This window comes from Ischnura elegans, assembly GCF_921293095.1.
Source record: "Ischnura elegans chromosome 13 unlocalized genomic scaffold, ioIscEleg1.1 SUPER_13_unloc_1, whole genome shotgun sequence".
NCBI lineage: Eukaryota > Metazoa > Arthropoda > Insecta > Odonata > Coenagrionidae > Ischnura > Ischnura elegans.
This window is the reverse complement of record NW_025791657.1, coordinates 5,106,681-5,129,302: the sequence shown is the minus strand read 5'-3', so window position 1 is coordinate 5,129,302 and position 22,622 is coordinate 5,106,681. Positions and strand designations below refer to the sequence as shown.

At 38.7% G+C, this 22,622-nt stretch overlaps 1 protein-coding gene across 1 annotated transcript in view; it reads right to left on the bottom strand.

Annotated features, from left to right (window-relative positions):
* Positions 1-3,571: 3,571 nt before the first annotated feature.
* Positions 3,572-22,622, bottom strand: part of LOC124172508 (zinc finger protein 271-like) — a 55,529-nt gene continuing 36,478 nt past the window's right edge. Inside the window, exons 8-10 of the mRNA XM_046551947.1 lie at positions 19,185-19,316; positions 8,558-8,630; positions 3,572-5,984 (exon numbers count right to left, since the gene is read on the bottom strand). Coding sequence (XP_046407903.1) covers positions 3,868-5,984; positions 8,558-8,630; positions 19,185-19,316 — 2,322 coding nt within the window. The 3' untranslated portion in view covers positions 3,572-3,867. The remainder of the gene's footprint in view (positions 5,985-8,557; positions 8,631-19,184; positions 19,317-22,622) is intronic.

Sequence of the window (22,622 nt, the reverse complement as noted above, 5' to 3'; positions counted from 1 at the left end):
ATCCATTAGATTATGAAGAGGCAATGAGTTGTGAGAACAAATCTAAATGGCATGAAGCTATGTCAGAGGAGATGAAAAACTTAACGTGCAATAATGTATGGGAACTTGTTGATCGCCCAGTAGATCAAAAGGTAATAGGAACCAAATGGGTACTAAAGGTTAAAAGAGATGCTAATGGGAAGATTGAAAGATACAAAGCCAGATTGGTTGTGCAAGGATACCATCAAGAATATGGTACTGATTATTTTGAATCCCACTGTCCAGTCGTTAGACGTAAGTTAGTGAGATTGTTAATTGCTTTAGGAGTAGAAAATGAATGGTACTCTAAACATATAGATGTGAGGTGTGCATTTCTCAACAGTGACATTAAGGAAATGGTTTATGTGGAGCAGCCAAAGGGTTTTGTGAATATTGAAAGAGCTGATTGTGTGTACAAGCTCAACAAAAGCATGTATGGGCTTCACCAGTCTGCTAGAAATTGGTACAAATTTATGGATGACAAATTAAAATCCTGTGGTATGTTAAGATCAGTAAATGATCCATGTTTATATTATCATTGTGAAAAGGATTTGTATTTGGTGGTTTATGTTGATGATCTTGGGATATGGGGCACCAAAATCAAAGTGGAATGGCTAGCCAAGAAATTGTCAAAGATGTTGGAAGTTAGAGATTTGGGAAAGGTTTATAATTTCTTGTCTCTCAGAGTAACTTATTGTGACAGAAAGAATGTTTACCTAGATCAAGAAATTTATGCCAAGAGTGTTCTTGAACATTTTGGAATGGCAGATGCAAAGGGGCTTAAAACTCCCCTTGTGGTGAATGACCGTGATAAGTTGGACCTTCCAAATGAAAAGAAAATTCAGGTTAACCCAACAACTTACAGAAAGGGAATTGGTAGCCTTTTGTATTTGGGAAACTCCACTAGACCAGACATCATGTTTTCGGTTTGTAAACTGAGTCAGCATAACAGTAACCCAGCAAATGAGAACTGGTGTGATGTTAAGCATTTGTTTAGGTACTTGAAGTATACCGAGCGCTTGGCATTGCACTATTCCCAGAAAAATAAACCTATTGAAGTATATGTTGATGCTGATTGGGCCAACAATAGAATCGATAGAAGATCTTTCAGTGGTTATGTTGTAATCCTGGCGGGTGGTGCTGTAAGTTGGAAAACTTCTAAACAAGCTAGAGTAGCTTTGTCCACAGTTGAAGCAGAGTCAATGGCCATGATAGAGGCAACCAAGGAGGTCATTTGGCTTACTAGTTTGCTTGTAGAGATAGGACAAGATAGGTTTTTACCTAAGCCATGTAGAATTTTTGCTGACAATACTGGTGCTATTAGTCAGACAAAACGTGAAATGGTATCTGAAAGAACCAAGCATGTGCATAAGGATTGTATGTTTTTGAAAGATGCTGTGGAACAGGGAGATGTGGAATTTGTATATTGCTCATCTAAGGATAATTTAGCTGATATCCTAAACAAAGTTTTAACTGGGCCAAGGATAAAGGAAGTAATTCCCAAATTAGGATTAAGAGAATTGCATTCTGATTAATTTGTTTGTTTTATGTCAGTGAAGTGTTCCTTTTGTGAAGTGTCACCTTTTTTTGTAAATTAATTGTGATCGAGGGAAGGTGTTGGATATGCGATCTCAATTGCTTTTGGATTCATGCTAATGCAGTGTCACTTTTGTATACGGGTATGATTATGTTTTGTTTCTTTTGTGACGAATAAAGGTTCGTTTTTGTTTCTTGGATATGCAACCGGAAACGATTGGATAATGGCGTGGTTTATTTCTTTTTCCTCGCAACCGATATCCTAAATTTGGAGTGAATTTCTAATAGGAACTGCTGTGAAACTTTTTTCCACTCATTTGTACCAAAAATTAGAAATATGAAGACGTTTGTAATCCCTTTGGAACTCTCTTGTACAGAGTGTGTTCGTGTGGAACTGCTTTCTGCACATATGGAACTCCTTTTGAACGATTCGGCAGGATTTCCAGACGTCATCATTCGTATTGTAACTGCTGTGTACGGAGAAAATTCATTTGGAACTCCTTTTGAACGACACGACAGGATTTCCGGACGTTATCATTCGTATTGTAACTGTTTTGTACTGAGAAGATTCATGTGCAATGGCTTTCCATACGTTTGCAATTCTTGTTGAATGATTCAATAGGATTTCCAGACGTCATAATTCGTATTGTAACTGCTGTATACGGAGACGATTCATGTGTTACTGCTTTCCATACGTTTGCAATTCTTTGAGAGCAAATCCATGCGATTTATATACGTCATCATTTGTTTTGGAACTGTCTTCTGCGCGCCAACACACCATGGCCAGGTTCAGTCTGATACATTTGGTCGAGAAAACGAAAATTCTTTAATATATGCAATAAAAATGCATGTGCTTTAAGAAATAATCGCAAGTCAGTTAATAGAAACGGAACTCCTAAATATTCACTCGAATGAGTTTAAAAATTATTCTATTTTCCTTGTTGCTGAATCATATTTTTGGGTCCGATTTAAAATGCGACAAGATTATGTACACTACGTACCGAGAATCTTGGTTGCGTATATAAAGGTATTCAATAACAACTTCATAGCGCTCGCGTTTTTTTGCGTTTCCAAGTATATTATTGTCGTAAAAACATCAATGTCTATGCTTTCAAAGATTACTTCGCACACATAAATATTGAATATTACGGCATTTTTGTAACCTTCTTTTTCATTGCTTTCGTTCTTTGACATTACCGGAAAAGTAGTATTTTGCATCGTAAAACATACCGATGTATTGTCTTCGCGATCCCTAGGAAATGGTTTATGTCCATATTTGGATCCGTATCTTAGGACTGAATTTTTTCGCCATGAATCCCTCCTTCGAAAATATATTTCATTGTCGAGGTAGAAAAGTTTGATTACTCGGAAAGGCCTTTTTTCGCATTTTCCATTGAATTTTCAGATATTTAACAGGACCGTTTTCAAGAAAAAAAATATCCAAAAACGAAGGCATTTCAGTAAAAATGGACACTGAATGATCCACATCAACCACGTAAAATCGGAATTAAGCTCTCGATAAGGACTTTCTTGACCACCAAAGTTACCCCTCACTCCGCAATATGAAAATATGATTTTTTTTTAAACATGTCAACTTTGAAGGTCCTTCGCTTGTGACTAATGGTTTGGAAAGCAATGGAGCTATTGCAAAATGATGGCACTGCCGCATTTCAATTCGCAATATTCATATTACCTAAATTTTCGAAAAAGACTAAAATAAACTTAAAGAAAATTCAATGCGCCATCTTGTACTGCTACAAGGCAGGTGGCACGGTGTACAAATGAGTTCCAAATGGTCGTCCAACTGGTACAAATCAGTTTCAAAACGGATGAACGAGTGGTACAAAACGAGTTCCAAATTTAAATCCAAATGAGTTCCAAAGGTTGAAAATTAGTTCCAAGGCAGTTTCCAATGGAAATCCAAAGCAGTTCAAAATGTGTTACAAATGAGTTGATGACATATGCTATGACTTCATGAACTGCTGTGTACCGTGTTTCAATTCCACAGCAGTTCGCAAGCGCATGGAAATCAGTGGTACAAAGCAGATGGAAGACAGTTCAAAGTGACTTACACAGCAGAAAATTTTCCCTGAGACTACCAAAATCTAACACAGTTTGCAAATGAAAAAAGGATCTATTAAGAAAGTCTTTTCACATTCATTGCACGAATGAAGTGTTTTTCCGGTATACCCGCATGAGTAACACAAGGTTTTGTTAGGTAGTATAAGGCTTTTCACATTCATTCCGTGAATACGGTTTCTCTTTCGTATGAGTCCGAATGTGACGGACGGAGTGGCTGTTATCAGAGATAGATTAATCACATTCACCGCAAGAAGAAATTTTCTCCTTCGTATGTGTCCGAAGGTGCTTGACAAGGATGCTCTTTCGAGAGAAAGCCTTATCACATTCATTGCACGAATAAGGTTTCTCCTTCGTGTGAATCCTCATGTGACACACAAGGGCGTTCTTTTGAGAGAAAGCCTTCTCACATTCACAGCAGGAATAAGGTTTCTCCTTTGTATGAGTCCGAATGTGACGGACAAGGTCGCTTTTTTCATTGAAGGACTTTTCACACTCCCCGCAGAAATAAGGTTTCTCCTTTGTATGAATCCGAATGTGACGGACAAGGTGACTATTTTGACTGAAAGTCTTTTCACATTCACTGCATGAATGAGGTTTCTCCATTGTATGAGTCCGAATGTGTCTGACAAGGTGACTCCTGTCAGAGAAAGACTTATCACATTCATTGCAAGAATACGGTTTCTCCTTCGTATGAGTCCGAATGTGACCGACAAGGCTAGCCTTAAGAGAGAATGACTTATCACATTCACCGCAGGAATAAGGTTTCTCCTCCGTATGACTCCGAATGTGACGGACAAGGACACTCTTCGAAGAGAAAGACTTTTCACATTCACCGCAGAAATAAGGTTTCTCCTTCGTATGACTCCGAATGTGACTGATAAGGTGACTCTCTTGAGAGAAAGCCTTATCACATTCATTGCACGAAAAAGGTTTCTCCTTCGTATGACTCCGAATGTGACTGATAAGGTGACTCTTTTGAGAGAAAGCCTTATCACATTCATTGCACGAAAAAGGTTTCTCCTTCGTATGAATCCGAATGTGACCGATAAGGTGACTCTTTTGAGAGAAAGCCTTATCACATTCATTGCACGAAAAAGGTTTCTCCTTCGTATGAATCCGAATGTGACTGATAAGGTGACTCTTTAGAGTGAAAGACCTATCACATACATTGCATGGATAATTTTTCTCCTTCGTATGCGTCCAAATGTGACTGCCAAGGACATTCTTTCGAGAGAAAGACTTATCACATTCATTGCACGAATAAGGTTTTTCCTTTGTATGAGTCCTAATGTGACTGACAAGGTTGCTCCTTTGAGTGAAAGACTTATCACATTCATTGCAAGAGTAAGGTTTCTCCTTCGTATGAGTCCGCATGTGACGGACCAGGTGAATCTTTTGAGAGAAAGCCTTATCACATTCATTGCACGAAAAAGGTTTCTCCTTCGTATGAATCCGAATGTGACCGATAAGGTGACTCTTTTGAGAGAAAGCCTTATCACATTCACCGCAGGAATAAGGTTTCTCCTTCGTATGAGTATGAATGTGACGGACAAGGTCACTCTTCCAAGAGAAAGACTTTTCACATTCACTACAGGAATAAGACTTCTTTGGTGTGTGTGGACTAACTATACATGATTTCTTTTCTACAATAAAGCTTCTCGTTACTTCCCTCACATTTTTATTCTGCCTTGCTCCTCCGAAGTTATCCTTAAGAAGCCCATTTCCTTTTCTTATCACACCTTGGCTTTTACACATGAGCCTTAAATTTAAACTTCTGGAGGAAATGGGCGTACAAGAACAATTAGTTTCTCCTCTAGACACAAAGGTTTTGATGGACAAATCTTTTCCGATTGACAAATTTGAATCAATATCCAAATTTTTAGAACCGAAATGATTCTTGAGGTGCTTACTGAGATCATATTTCGAATTGAATTCGTCTCTGCAGTGGAAGCAATGATAAGATTTTTTCGTTGAACTGTCACGCTTCCCAGAATTTTTGATCATGCAAGTACTTTTCCCTTTGTTTTCCCGTATGGCCGCCTCTGGGCCATTCTTCTCATTCTCAGTGCTCCTAATAATCTTTATTGTTTCTGTATTATCACAACCACCTCTCTTTCCAGCAATGGTCATTGTTGCTCTATTCCCTCTGATTTGAGACACACATCTAGATTTCGAATGTAACCGTCCATCATTAGGAATTGAACACGACGTTATTTTATCGGCAGGCAAGGTATCACATTGTTTAACGTCTTTATCCATCAACTTCTTTCCTTTCCTTGAATTGGATGCTCTAGTCTTAGGTTCAAGGACTGCAAACAAGGCTGAGGCTCTTTCAGGACCTGGGGACTCTAGAAAAGAATTTCACATTAAAAATAAATAGTCAGGGATGAATTCTATGATTCGTTGAACTATTTCATAAGAACCTTTAGACAGATACCAAGGTAGCTGCTTTAACCGATCCTTTGGTTAAATGATAATCACATGACAAGGTGTCAGTTAATTTTATATGGTGGTTTCCATACATTTCTTAACAAATTGAGTAGCACTGCCCCTCAGAGTAATTGAGCAAAATATTGCATACTAACCTCAAGTATCTAATCCAGAAAACACCTAAATGCACTTTTTCATGCACAGAAGTAATCATAAACTCAATTTAAAAATAACATGCACACACATTATGATGAATTGAAACAATAATCATTATTATTAAAACAAATACTTTCTTACATTAAAAAGCTTCAATATGCAATAAAGAAATGTAAAGGAAGTAGATGGCCAAAGGTAAATAAAGCTTACAGAAAATCATTGTCAGCTTAATAAATCACTTAGAGGAAGATGGAGGGGGTATAATATAGCATATTATGAAAACTTATCTTCAGGAGAACATACATTAAAAAAATAAACACCTGTAAAAACAACAACAGCAGTAAAATAAGATCACATTCTCTTCGGGGCACACCTCTCTATTTCTAACAAAACTTTCCTAACCACTATACCTTGCATTATTTTTAAAATTATTTCAAGTTTAAGGAAGGGATTTCAAGTTCTCATACCTAGATTAACATAAGGTATGTCCAGATGGGATGCCTCATATCCAAATATCTGCGGTTAATGCCCTTCATCAGATATATCGGATCCCAAGTTCCAGAGGGCATCGGAACTGGATCCGAAATTTTATATTATGGGTTCAGTTAATGGACGCCCCATGTGAGAAGAGTGGAAAGGGTTCTGACTCTCTCTTTGAATATGCCCTCACAGTGCCACTATTATCTCTTTCTCCCAGCCTTAGTTTGAGAGCCTGGATGGTTCAGGATGGATTGGTTTCAAAAACCATCAGAACATACCAAGTATGCAGAATGTTAAAATGACAAACTGATTGTCTTGTCTGCACAACGCATCCAAAATTTTGATAAAAGGCTTTGCATGCAAAGACGCCCTGAACCGTCAGACAGTACATTTTATAACATCAGTAGCCTACACCCACACTACTTCCCTACTCTGTCTTAGGGCCATATACAATGGTTTCATTTCAGTGGCTGACCCTACTGAAAGTTGGGAAAGATACCTGATGTCCAGGTTATCCACATGCATCCATTTTCCAATTTCCTTTCTCTTCCCTTATAATTTACCTATTTTCAGAAGCAATCATCGCATTAATAATTAAATTTGCAATACGTCCAGAGTGAATTTTCATTAAACTCAAAGTACTTAAAATGTGAAGCAATGTACAAAATATCACAAGAACATCCTAATAAAAGATAAACTTAACAGTTATAAGTTAAATTAACATCGAAATTATTCCAACTTCTCATATCCACCCTTAAAGCCTTGAATTTCACTGTTCTACCTTCTAAAATTTGGATGAAGCTATAACCATGAAATATTAGCAAACGAGAATAAATAAGCATGGCCTGGTCACCCACTGTCATTACTCTGCAGAACTATAACTTCTGCACACAAGGTATTGAAATTTAGTTCAGCCTATTTTTAGCCAAATCAGTTTTTTTCCGTATCTCACTTTTTCCAATAATAACTCTTAGGCCTATTAGAGGACAGTTGCAAAGAGCACAAAACAATGAATTGGTTGGGGTGTCTATCAAAGAAAAAATTAACATCACTTTTAAAACTGAAAAAACCACTAGTCATTTCAACAGTTCCATGTTCATTTTGTGTATGGACGCCACAATTGACATAGTACATAGCTGGAATATTATGCTTAGTATTCTTCACAAGTGATTTATAGGGAATTTTTTTCTATTACCCAGTGTTAAAGACAAAATTTTTAGGTAAAGTACACTGGAATTCCCATACGAAATCACATGACTGCATATATTGTTTAATGTCACTGAAGGATGACGAAAATTTTACTAGACATTTGCCAACCTGATTATATTCTCAAGCAGAACTGTAATCATAAACTAAAGAATGTAAAGATGGATGACAAATATAGATGCTACATCCTTCACAAGGGAAGTGTCCAAAAACCGGGTCTCACAATTCAATCAAATTTTATGTTAAACATAGTCCGTTGGGAGCTGTCCTTGAATCAGCCCCCATATGGGGTTATATAACCTAATAGTTAAAACTGAAATGCAGTTAAACAATTACAGGTCAAATATATTCATGTGTAAGAGCCATTCTACAAAAGTTGAGCATTAGTCCACTGGTTAAAGTGCCCAGTTGTCATGCGGAGGACCCGGGGTTGAGCCACATGTAAAAATAAAATTTTCAGTGAACTGAATGGCAATATTGACAAAAAAACAAGCTTTTTTAATATAAGAAAACATTAATGAAGTACGAAAAAAATGAAAATCAAAATTGTATTTAATTCTGAGATGCAGTTTTTGGACATCACCTAGTCAGAATTAGTTAAAAATCTTTTCTCTGAAGAGTCAATTTCAAACCACTGAAGATCACTCACCCATAGCCTCCGTCATGGACTCCATTGCCATTGTCTGATTTTGAACCAGCTCCCCATTCTCCGTAAAAGTAGGCTGAAAGTAAGCAGATTTCAGATTTACAAATGACATCTATAAATAAATTAAAAAATGAAACAAAAATCTTAAATTCCTTTTAATTTCTGGCATGAATACAAAAAAAATTAAGTGACAACACCAACACTAATCCTAAACACACTCCAATAATACAATGTCCTACATACTAAAATATAAACTCCTTTCTGGGGGAAAAAAGTGGACCAAAAAAATGAGCAAAATGCAAGGTTCAAATGTTGCGAGGCAACAGGTCTCCTTCAGAGTAAGTTCTTCCATTCTTGATTATACAAACTGTCCCAAGGGTCGTGTTTCATTTTTGACCTGTAATTTTAGTAACTTTCCATTGAGCAATATTCATGAAAATTGGCACACTTACGGGGAAAGGTCCTAAGTTTTGTTGAGTGTAAGCAAAATTTTACATATTTGACCTTTTGACCTCACAATTTGGGTCCAAACAAAAAATTTGAATTGGCCTTATGGGGTTTCAATGTTAAAAAAATCGAGATAGAAAAATGTCAGAATTTCATAAACCAAGATGTCAATCCTTAGTGTTTCGGACCCGAGAAAAACAAAAATAACACTTTTATTTACGAAAATTTAAGCGTTGACCCAGTAAGGTCACCGTCAAGGTAATAAGGGTGGCAAAAAGAATAGCATGCCGTCAAAGGTGTCGATCTATGGGTTTTATAGGGTGCCTAAGTCATTGACATTGTCCAAATACCCGTATTATACACCAATTGACCTCCGAGGGTCACAATGGGGGTCAAAGGTCATAGAGTTAAACGTCGGGCCATAATGGCAACCAACGTGTCAAACCATAGGTTTTGAAGGGTGCCAAAGTCGGTTAGGCAGTTCATAGATCCGTATTGTTGGTTTTTTGACATCCGAGGGTCACTATGGGGGTCAGAGGTCATAGAGTTAAACGTCGGGCCATCATGGCAACCAACGTGTCAAACCATAGGTTTTGAAGGGTTCCAAAGTCGGTTGGGCAGTTCATAGATCCGTATTGTTGGTTTTTTGACCTCCGAGGGTCACAATGGGGGTCAAAGGTCATAGAGTTGAACGTCGGGCCATCATGACAACCTACGTGCCAAACCATAGGTTTTAAAGGGTGCCAAAGTCGGTTAGGCAGTTCATAGATCCGTATTGTTGGTTTTTTGACCTCCGAGGGTCACAATGGGGGTCAAAGGTCATAGATGTATGTTTTGAAATAAAAGGAAAACTAATTTCCCCAAATAAAGGTTTTGAAGGGTGACCAAGTGAGTGGTGTAGTACACATATCCACTGCCTTTTCCAACAAGCCTCTCTTGCCCTCTTAGTTTCACGCCGTTGTTGATTATTTATTTCCCCAGAAATCCTTTTTCCCGACTCTGTCCACATTCTTCCACTACATCTCTCTTCAAAGAAGGTCCTAAGGAGGTGTAACGCCACATAGGACTTTCTTTATAACTACGCAGAAATCCCATTGGTTTTAAAGATTAACAAGCAAATAGAAAAACTCATTTATGCCGCTTTTCATTTAAGAATTAGACCTCCATTGGTAACGCTTAAGTTAAAGGTTGCGAGCTTTCCCATGAAAGTCCTAAAAATATGTTAAATAAGTAGTTAAGAAAAAATCCCAGTTTGACTGTAAAGACCGCAATTCCCCATGCCTGTCCCTCGTCCTGCAAACATTACTGGCTGCAAATTTATCAGGACCTGACTTCACATTCAAACTTGCAAATTGGTAGGGTATGTCTCTGCTTTGATGAGATTTTTGAACACCCAAAATTCTCATCAAAGCAGAGACATGCAGTTGTGGCTACGTCTTGGCCTTTCCATTAAGATGCTTTTGCGGCTGAGCACTAATGTCCGCGCAGCGTGTACTGGACAATTCCAGGTGTGCGATATAACAAAATTTAAGTATTCTAAACTTGAAGCCCTAGAAAATGTAATGCTGCAGCTTCGAGATGAAGAGCATGCCAATCAAAACCATTTCTGCAGTTGGATGTTCACATTTCAGTTTAAAATCCTATTGATTTTGTCGTTTTATGATATTTCTCTATAATGGTTAAATATTTATCACATTAGAAAAATCATCTCGGGATACCGCGCGGGTTAGATTATTTAAGAGCGCCGACGTTTCGGGTACCGACTCGCTACCCATTCTCACGGCTACTGATAGAAAATTCGAAAAGACCGTTGAAGCCCAGCGTTAGGAGGAGCCGGATTGGTCGAGATCCGATTGTTGTCGCAGAAGACTGTGGACCAGCGTAGACTTAGCTCTGGCAAGCATAACTCTTTTAACCCTTTCGAGACCGCGGAGTTTTCGTCTTAGCTTGACTGCTGTACCGAGCCCCAAGAGACTCTTCTTTCTCGTGGTACGGAGCATTTTTGAAGGACATTTGTTAAGAAGGGTCTCGCTGAACCTTTTTCGACCCCTCCACGGTGGGACTCCGCATTATCTAGGACTCCGAGAGTAGTTGTGCTCCCTCCTTTCCGGGTTTACGACCATACCTGCGGAATTGGTTCGCAGTCAACTTATGTATTGCTTATATGTATTTAGCAAATGGATAATTCTTGCTTGCACGTAAATTACAAACATAGAATATAATTCATCATTTTTATCTGAGCATTGCCAAATTTTAAACGAAGTTCTAAGGGCATTATCAAAGCATTTAACGCAGCAACAATTTCCATGTTGATGTTTATACATAACTCGAGATATAAGTTAATATTTGTCGTAGAATTTCGTTTAAAAATTGTAAACGCTGCTCAAAAGACAAACAATTCAATTCTTAGTTTATATTTCTTGAGAAATGAACAAATATTTATTTCGTAAATTGACTCTATAAACAAATGTATGACCGCTGTCCCTTACCGCTGAGAGGGGTTATAAAAGACGAAGGGTCCGGGTACCTGCTCCCGGATTCGGAGGGTTAATCCTAAACCCCGAAGCGTTGGGTCCCGAGACAAAGGCGCCTAAACCCACGACCGTCCTGAAAGGGGGAGAGCTAGAAAACGTATATATACGGGTTTCGTTTTCTTGACCGGGAAAATCTCACACGTACATATACGCCCGCGGTCTCCCGGGTCAGGAAACGTCCACACGTATATATACGTGTACGGTAGGGAAAAGGTTAAGGGCTCTATTCCAAGAGCTGCTGATCGCAAATCCGGTATCTCTGTTTACTTTCTTGTTCTCAAGTTTTATTTCAATCGCCTCTTTGGTTAAACGATCCCAGAAATGATCCGATCGCCATAAAACTCTGGTGTCATCCCACCGTATTTTGTGGTCCTCATCCAAGCTATGCTCGACTATGGCTGATTTTTCCGGTTGACCAAGTCGGAAATGCCTTTGATGTTCTTTGAGACGAGTAGATATTGTTCGCCCAGTCTCACCCACGTAGACAATACCACACTCACAGGGGATTTTATAAACTCCAGGAGTCATAAAGCCAATTGGATCTTTTACACAGACGAGGCGATCTCTTAAACTCGTCATAGGGCGATGGACGGTTTCGATATTATACCTCCTCAGAACCCTAGAAATTTTGCCCGAAATAGTGGAAATATAGGGTAAAAAGGCCCTGGCTGTCGGTTTAGGTTGGTCTTCCTTCATAACCGAGCTCTTTGCAGTTGCGGAGGATTTCCTGAAGGCCAAAGTGATCTACCGCTCTCCGTACCCATTCTGGCGGAAGGTATTCTTAAGATAATCCAATTCCGAAGGAAGACTCTCCGCGTCGGAAATTGTTCTCGCACGATGTATTAGGGTGGAAAGAAGTGCTTCACGTTGGGAAGGATGATGGTGACTATGGCCATTGAGGCACAGATCCGTATGCGTGGGTTTTCGAAAGACACTATGACCCAGTTTGCCATTATCTTTCCTATGGACGAGGACATCAAGAAATGCAATTCAAGGCGTCGTGGGTTGACCTTATTCCTCATTGCACGGGAAAACTACCATTCTATTCTCCTATTTCCTCCTCTTCACCACTCTTCACCTCACAGGCTAACCTCCACCATTTTCTTCTCTTTCCACCTCTCTTTCAACTGACAGGCAAGACACCATCAGCTATCGGGCATAGCCTTTGGCTGCATCATGAAGCTCGGGTCGACATGTCTCCTCAAACAGAAATTCGTCCGTACTTTATTAACCAGAGAGTGTAAATTTGCTGAGGTTGGGGCAACTGGAGGAAACTCAGGAAGAAGCGGGTTTTCATAGAATCCTCACCATGGGGCTGGGGGATTCTGAAGTATGTTCTCATCCTGTAGGGGAAAGGGGTGCAGATTCCGTCACCCCCCATTTGCTGCTCATGGGTGTTGTTTGGAGGGAGGGGATTGGGAGAAATGTGGACCTTTCACTGGTCGCGTACACATCACTGAAAAACCACTAAGTTGGGAAAGCAGGGAATCGTGGGGGGAGGAGGAAACACTCAACACTCCATTCAATCTTCACTGTATACACACACATTCACACACGAAATTGAAGCAGTTCTCCTTACCTTGTGAACGCTGATTTAAAGTTCCATAGAAAACAGCCAAGTGGCATCAAAAACAAGCGGCAAGTTACAATATGTCCTGCACATTTTTGAAAGTAATAATAAAGGTCTCGAAATTTGGGCTCTAATGCCCATATTTACAGTACTTGTAATTCAGGATTTCCCCCAAACATCACTTTCATCCAATATTTTAACCCGTTTAATCCCAAGCATTGCGTAATTGCAGCATTATTTAATCGTCATTATTAGAAAACACGTTTGTGCAGGATAATTTTTTCTCGGGTTTTCTGAATATCTGAAATACCATTCGTTCCCAGCTAGCACAAACCATCAAATTTCCTATTGGCAGCTGGATGGCATCCAGATGCAAAGAGTATGAGTGCATCCTTTCATATAGATGCCATCCATATGCCGGACCGCTGCCGAGGGGATGCGGAAAAGAGATACCGCCGCACTTACAGAGATGCCGAGAGGATGCACGAACAAGTGCACGAATGTGCTGCCATCTAACGGCCGAAAATTGAACTCGGTCGAAATCGCGTTTCTGCATTGCTTACTTGGTTCTCTTTATCTCAGTATAGTTTTAAACAACTCAGGATAAATCAGAGCACGTTTACTTCAAAAGTAGAACTTAAATGACTCAGCATAAAACAAGAGACAGACGAACATTGGACTACATGAGCAATACAGGCGTACACAATAGAACATGAGAACTTCAGTACAACATTGCTATCCATCGGAGTCCGAAACAAACGCAGAGTTCAAATCCAGGAGAGTAGAGGCCAATGAGTGAAGGAGAGCCGATACCGGGAGATCAGTCAAAATTGCTGCAATGGTCAATCTACGAGGCTCCAACAGGTCGAGAAAGGGAAAGATGGCTACCAGACGACAAGTCCATACCTACTGCTGTAGTCATTGGCAGTTCTGTACGTTCGTGAAAATCTTGAATACAGTGAATAATTATAATTATAATAATTCTTAATATTTTATAATAATTAATGCGAGGATTTGTAGATATTATTAAGTATTAAACCACATCACGAAAAGTATGGCACACATAGGCGCAACTAGCAAAGGATGGCAAAAGGATATTTGGTACCTAGCGCATCCTGTCACACATTGCATCCTAATTGCATCCACTTCACATATAGATGCAGTATGGGCTGTGCCGGCTGGGTTCTTATCCAGTTAATTTTGTAAAAGTTTTCACTAAAATAATTATTTTTATTTTACTTCAAAATTTGCGCATTTCGAATAATAGAAGGGATTACACTCAAATATTTTGTCTGATTTATAAAGAAATGGGTGTAAGAAAGGCTCTCACAAAATTTTACCATTGAGCGCACAATAATTTCGCCCCTGGAGCAGTTTGAAGTTTCAACTTGAATTCCGCGCCAAAAACGTATTTCTCGGGCGACGCCATGTTGATGACGTGTGAACCTCATGATATCAGCATTGCTTGCATAAGGAGTGCATTGTCGTATACGTTATTTCGAGTATAAGTGAATACTAGATAAAACGGAGAATTTTAAATGAGTGGGAGGAAACCTTATGTATATTTTTGTGTGCCGAGAGGTGAATTTACCTCTCGTTAAACGCCAGAAAAGTATTTTTTGTGGTGCCAAACGACCCAGACCGGGGAAGGCGGTGGTGTGACGCTGCACGGAGACTGCATATTCCTTCAGAAATAGGATGTTATAGAATGTGAGAGGGCCATTTTAATGTAAATCACTTCTATTGATATCGGATTTACTCACAACAAACAGAAATATGCACATTTGAATCCCGGTGACACCAGGTCTATAAATAGAAGAACAAATAGACACGGATAACTTTGCAAATCTTACAACAAAACAGAGAAACCGGAGGTAAATACTCACTGAATGAATACTAGCAAATAGTTTGAACAATCATTAATCGAAAAAGAATAATTGACAAATTATAAATTATAATGTGTGACTCCTTTTGCCAGACTTCAAACTGTACGCTAATGCTAACGCCAGGATTTTATCCACCATTATTCTCTTAGTTTTGAAAATTCGCATCGGCAATAATAAAAGCATAATATCAATTACAGCGAAATTACGATTATAAATAACCTGTTAATAATCAGGAAAAGGAGCTGAAAAAATTATGAGAGACAGTCCCGACCCCTCAATCTTCACTATCCGAGCTCAAAGCGTTGCTCACTAGGCCGCCGCCGCGGCGACCCGGGTCACGGCCGTCACATGACAAAAATCATAGAATAATTGCTTTAACCAGTAAGGGTAAAAACCGGTGCAAGTATGCAGTAAATGCTCAAGAAATAATCATTACACCTTATATAAATAGAAGCGGATAAATTTACAGTACAAAATAATTTGTCCCTTTGTGTGCATGCCTATAATCACAAGCGGAGTGCAGCAGATAACTACGAAAGGAGTATAGAATACTAAATTTCCTTGAGAAGCAGAAGTTGTGCCACAAACTTTGTCCTAAAACTTTTGAAAGTGATTGTACGTGTAACTCTGATGTAAATATAAGTTAACTTACGGATATTTTCATGTAAAAATCCCTATCTCTGAGTTACTCTTTCATTTTGATGACAATTGTTTACCATTTTTCATAGTATGAAACTGACTCGAACATTTATCAGGAACATAGGTGGTCCAAAGCGAGACCTCTGCTTAAAAAAATATTGTTCCAACGAAATTGGAATGCTAATCCTTAAAGAAACGGAGAGAACCCCGAATTTCCTCCCTTCAGAGGGCAAGAAAACAGCTATAGCTATAGCACATTTGTTCATTTATTTCACAATTTGCATCCGGAAACTAAAAACAAGTAATAAGTAAAGGATTTCGTGATAGTAAGTCCACAAATTAAAACATCCACGATAATTGCCGTGATTACTGTCTCTTTCAAAAGTGTAAACATTTCATCTTAAGAAGATTCATTTCAATGAAATGGTTCTTTTTGAGACAAAAAATATGTCCAGAGTCCCTGTTAATAATGTCAGTACACTTCTGGTATCTGCCAAAACAAAATTAACATTGTGTTTCGCCAGGACGATAAACTTTTGGCCACTATTTCCACGGACGCAGTGTGTTTACGGCTTCTTCAAGCATTACTCTCGCGACATTCATGAGGTTCACACGTCACGCGGCGTCAGCCAATAGAAATACGTTTCGCGCCGTGGGCGTGGCCGAAGCTCCTAGCGGACTTTCAAAGCTACTTATCTCGGTTAAAAATCGAATTTGAGCTCTAAAATTTGGCGTGTGTGTTTTTCATTCATATCTTTTTGGTTTTAAATAATGAAAACCAATTTTTAATTTTGAGTGTTCCCTCCTATTGAAGTACTACAAATTGTAAATGATATTTTACAAATACTTATTGAGTAATCCCACTAGAGGTAATTTTTTCTATGAATTCTAAGTTTCTTAATTCATCATATTTATTTTTGTCACGAACATTCGCCATTCCTGGTATAAATATGGTTGTTGTAAAAAGTGTTGCGATTACACAACAATGGGAATTCTCCGGTAGACCAGAGGGCTGTTCTCAAAGCATAACGAAACTTATCAGTATGGTTTTTAATTGACAATGTAGTCTTTCGGAGGCAGTTCAGCCGCATTTTTGGCACTCACAGGTTGTGAGTATATAAAGTAAAGCGTGAATAGTATTTTAAATTCCAAGATGGCCATCTGTACGAATTTAACATCAAACACTCTGGTGCTTTGTAGAGGCAAACTTTTACGTTCACACATTGAACCAATACCGGGCAATGTCATTCCCATGTCATCGAGTGGAAGTCTTTCTTAGTAGACGTTTAATTCAGCTTTAGATGCATTCAGTTTCATAATGAGAGGGTGAGAACCGTATTCCTTGAAGCAGGATTGTGATGGAAGGTGGAGTGTTCCTCTAGTTGCTCTTTGGAATTTTCTCCATGCAATCCTTAGTTACCTCTCTTTTCTTCTATACCTTAGGTGTTGTAAGGCTAATAATCTAGCTTCAGTTGGGAACATTTCAGTTAAATAGTCCTCTGAAATGCATCTTTATCTCTCATCCAGTATTATATCAATAATAGCGCAGTAGTTTTTGCCCAGCGTTTTGCAAAATAATCCATCCAGGGGTTTCATTCAGATTAAAAAAAGGAGAAAATTATACACAAAATTTCTGCGCCTCAGAAGATTACTTTAGAAGAAGCGTCAAGAAGGTTACTGAAGTATATAAATTAACAAGAGAGGCGATGTATGATATTTTCTTAACTTTGGAACTACATTAGGGATTTCCTCTTCTCAGTATTTCAAACATGGATGATTGCAGGAGGCGCTGCAAGGCAAATCCAGTTTACTCATGCAGTACCTCAAGAAAGATCGTCCATAAAATCTGCACCCCCAAGTAAAAGATGCAGAGGACAAACAGGTTCATCTAAACTTGAAAAAATTGAATCTACTCTCGAAGTAATCCCGAATTTCTGCGTGAAAAAAAGGATTAGAAACACTTATTACTCAGCATGGAGGCCACTCACCAATTTTTCACTTATTTCTCAGTGGAAAATTACTTGAATTAATTTTGGGCTACTCAAATAACTGCACTTACGAGATATATAACCGTAAATTTACTCAAAGTAAGCTAGATTTTAAAAAAATAATTGTAATCATAATGTTGTTGGGGTATCATATATTATTGGGCACTATGTAGTACTGGACAAGGCAAGAGATGTCTGTTGCAATTGTGAGGCAATATATGACGCAGATTCGGTTCGATGAATTAAATAAATATTGACAGCATTCCGATTATTCTTAACTACACAAAAATGACACATTCTTGACAGTCAGACCTTTCCTCAAAAGACTAAACCAAAATTTGATTCAGTTGGGAATTTTCCCAACAAATGGTTCCATATTTCAGGTGGCACATAGCTAAAATGTTCATTCGTGGGGAACAATTTTGAGTGGGTTATACATTGTAGTGTACCTCATCTACAGGCATTCAATTTTTGCCATATGGAGAGGTGGAACTTGAAAGTGATATTTCCAGGATTTCTAAGTGCACCAGGAGAAAGGGTTGTTCTAAATTTGCTGAATATTTTGCAAGTCTGCAAAATAACATGCCAAGAATTTTTATAATTTTGAAATCGGTTACAATCTATTAGAGGCTTTTGAGTGATAATTGATATTTTGCCAAGGGAACAGTGAGAGAAAATCCAAATGGAAAACTGCCCACTCATGTCTTTGAGAGATCTGACAAAAAAACTGACAGGGATTCCTACTATTCGTTTGACAGGTCAAAACATATTCTCTTACTGCAAATGCATGATAACTCTGTCATCACTGTTGCTTCAAATTACCGTAATAGGGAACCCAAAGTAAAGATGAAAAGGTATTCACGACGATTCCTGAAGAAAATCGAAATGTCATCAACGATTACAATCAGGGAATGGGAGGGGTAGATTTACCTGATAATTAAGTTGCATGTTATCCTATCCAGATTAAGGGCAAAAAATCTCTATTCTGAAAAGTGTTGATAGTGCAGTAGTGAATCCATGGTGATTGTATGCCAAAGTCATGGGCAAAGCAATTCCTTAGTTAGAATTTCGATCCAAGATCGTAAAATTCTACTGAGCATAATTAATGCATAAAAATGGGTGCCCAATGGCAGAACACCTTAGAAAACATGTTATACCCCAGCATGCTCGTCAAGGGAGAATAGGGCATTTCATCCTCAGGCATACTCATAATTCCCAGCCAAGATGTCGAGTGTGCAAATCAGAGATAAGTTTTGTTGTGAAAAGAGCTGTTTAATTCCATGCAGAATATTATTGAACATTATGTCAGAAAAGGCGATGAAAAATATAATATGCAACCTAAGTTTTGAAAAGTTCTTTTTTGTTTTTATTTTCCGGAGTTTTCCCAGCATTGCATAAACACAACATTATGCAAATCATACATTATGATGAATATAATTACTTTTTGAAAAATTAATCTTAATTAGGTCAATAGAAGCCAGAAAAAAAAACAAAATAACCAAAGGTAAAAGCCCTACATGCCATATGGGGTATAATGGGTTAATTGAATGTGAATTTCATGCATACCTCAGTGGCATCAGTCTCCTTGAGAGATAGTTCTTTCTTGGTCAAAACTTGCATAGAGTCAAGGTCTGTCACGATGGCTCCAGTACCTTCAGCATCCACCACTTCACCCTGGGAAGATGTTGACGCCTGTGCCTGCATATGAGTCGAAAATCAGCATCATTAAAGACAGATACACACACACACTCACACACCTTATTAATCACCTCTCAAGTGTTAATATGTAATTTCTTTATGGTTATTTGAATCCATTAATATACCACAAGGAAGAGTTTTTAACATGTCCAGAATATCTGTTCTAACATTGAAGGTAAAGTTGGTGAGAAGCCAAGAAAAATGGGCCCAAATGATTGCCTTCATAAATGAGCAAAAGCCGAATATAGCCTTGATGCAGGAAACTAATTTGGATTCGTTACCTTGCCTCCGACTACCGGGTTATTAAGTACTCATAAATCCTCCACGAACCCCCAGCAGGGGGACGGCCATTGCCGTGAAGGCATCATTGGTCAATTTTATTACATCAGACACTTATTTTTCCGGGGCATGCCCAAGAAGTGGCGTTTTCTTTTAATAATGAATCGCTTTGCATAATACATTTCTATGGGCCAATCGACACAGACACCTTACTGGATGTAACAGAAGCTGTCATAAAACACCTAACTGCTCTCTCTTCTCTCTTCAGCAGTCACCAGCTAACATGACATTAAAATCATGCCAGAATGGAAATGTGGAAAAAATCTGATTTGGCTAGAAATAAGACGATACTCTATTTCAATACCTTGTGTGCAGCATTTATTGTTCTGCAGAGTAATGAACGTTGGTGACCAGACCACGCTTACTTATTCTCGTTAGCTAAGATTTCATGGTTATAGCTTCACCTAAATTGTCTCTTCCTATCAGAGTGGCTTGGGAACATGTGGGTCCCCTTGTGTAAGAGCAGATCAGACCAGTGATGATGGAGGAGGATGTGTGCACAATGATAGCACTGATGGGGCCACAGATGACCTTGTGGCCCAAGCCTCTGTTCAGGTAATCCACAGATATATAAACTAGATTGGCAGTGGCGGGGGGTGGGGTGATGCTTCAGATGCAACCAGAGAGGATTACTGGGGCTGCATTATAATTTAAGTCATTTCAAAGAACTTGGCGGTGGAATCAACCCCACCAAGCAAGTAGGTAGGACTGAGGTCTTGTTATGAAAAGACATGTGTATGGTCAAATGACCGGTCGTTCGTGTGACCTTGGAAAGCAGGCCTAAGGGTGCGATTCATAGACGGCACTTTAGGCTAAAATATTCTTTAGCCGGGCTAAAGTCTGCTTTTTCCGTTTCTTAAACGCCACTTTAGAAGAAAAATGGGCAAATCGTCACTTTACCTTAAAGTGCCCAACCGAAGCTCACTTTAGGGCTTAACCTCTTCCCTACACTGGGCATGATTTCACGGCCTGAATTTTCTGATGCTAAAGAAGGAAGGCCGGATTTTCACGGCTTGAATTTTTCGAAGCAAAAGGCTATAGGCTGTGTTTTCACGGTTTCGCGGTCAAGCATGCCAAGTGGGTCCCAACCGCCATTAGGGTCCCTCAGCCCGAGAGGCCCCTTTCCTATTGTCTGTGTGGGGATTACCTCGGCCCATCCTGGCTCTCAGTGTCCCACTCAAGGATGGTGCTCATGGTCACTTATTTGTTTAAAAGTTAAAATAACTAAAAACGTTCATGTTGCATTTATTGAAAATCAATGCTAGGAATTACATTCTGTATGTTCTGCTGATTGGTTACAAATTTTAAACGGAATTCTAGCGTTCATATTAACGGAATTGATCATCAACTAGAACAATTTTTGGAGACGCTAAGGTTAGATGTTTAATTGTTATTTTTATAACTTACTAGCAAGTTTATAGGAGCGATATTGTAATGATTTACATCTAAAAATATACATTACTCTGTTAGCTACATTCTAAGTGTACATTTGCGGTGAAATTCGATAGAATATCTCATTTTCTTTTCAAAATTTTCTTGGCGTGCATTCAAATTTAACCGTAAATGTTCTGTACGCATTCCCCTTCCTCCTCCTGTACGGATTTTCTTTCAAATGATGTTTCGGTGGAATTACATTTTTTCTTGGAATTATACAGCCAGGATTTTTTTCTTGAAGTGCCTTTCGTTTCGCTTTCGTTAGTTTTGCTTACGTTCCCGACGTGCTCAGAGTTACTTGAACGAGTGGAGCGTAGCGTGGATCTAAAATATGTTCATATCATAAATCGTAAGTACCTAGAAGTAGGCTAGGAACATTGAAATATTTCATTCCCTTTAAAGTATTTGATGGTCTATGATATAGTGCCGTTTTACTGAAAACCCTAAAAATAACCGTAGAACTTCGTTTAAAAGTTCTACAGGCATTGCAAAATGAAAGGAATACACTGGTGAACTGACATTTAATGCAACAGTAACAATTAAAAAAATTAAAATTGCACTGGTAACAATAAACTGACCACAAAAGTACGCGGTGATGGGCTGCCATCGGGGAAAAGGGTCGAGGATTGTATTTGCCCAGTTGCCGAGGAAAGGGTCTGGGACCACGCTAGGAAAGGTCATTAAGGGGAGGAAGTGACTACCTGGATAGCCCCAAGCCGAAAAAAAAACTCCGTGCGGGGCGAAAAAGAATTTCTCAAACTCTTCGTAGAGCCAAAAGCAACTTCCCGTGAAGGATATCGGCGCAAAAAGGTAAAGTGTCCTTTACGGCTGAATAAATATGGCCGCACCGGCTGTTTTTGAAGTTGAAATATGAAGATATTTGGGTTACGGAAATTAATAGGAACTAATTTTTTTGTGAGAACGCAGCAGCAGACTGGCGTTTTTCAAGAAATAACCAGTCACGTAATATATCTCTTTTTTTGAAAATTATCGAGATTCGAGTATAGTATGGATGGAGATGACCCATTACTTGTATTTTAAGGTTGAACTCCATCGGTCGTTATACTACCAAGGACTTTTTGTTCTTGTGATAATTACAACACAGTAAGTGGTTGAAAAGGATAATTGTTAAGTTCTTAGGTCATTTATGTGTTCATATTCTATAATTTCCCTTAAAAATACTCTAATATGATAGCAGAATTCTGCTAATGTTGGCGTCAATGGTCTTCGTAAACAAAGACTTGATTTTCATGTCGTTTGGCCAACCAATGCTAGTTTATGTACGTTGCATTGCATTTGAAGCATTTTTATTCCATAATTGCTTAATGAACCCTTTCCGCATGCCTCCATATCACATTTAACATGTTCCTGTCATTTTGAAACTACAGAGTTTTTGTTTCGTTTATCGACAACGCATTTGAATATTTACAATGATGATATAGGACCTTGTCATGAAAGGCAGCAATAAAAAGTAAAACATACTTTCCTTCATAGCCATATTATCTGCAGCAAAGCAATATTTTCTCGAGGATA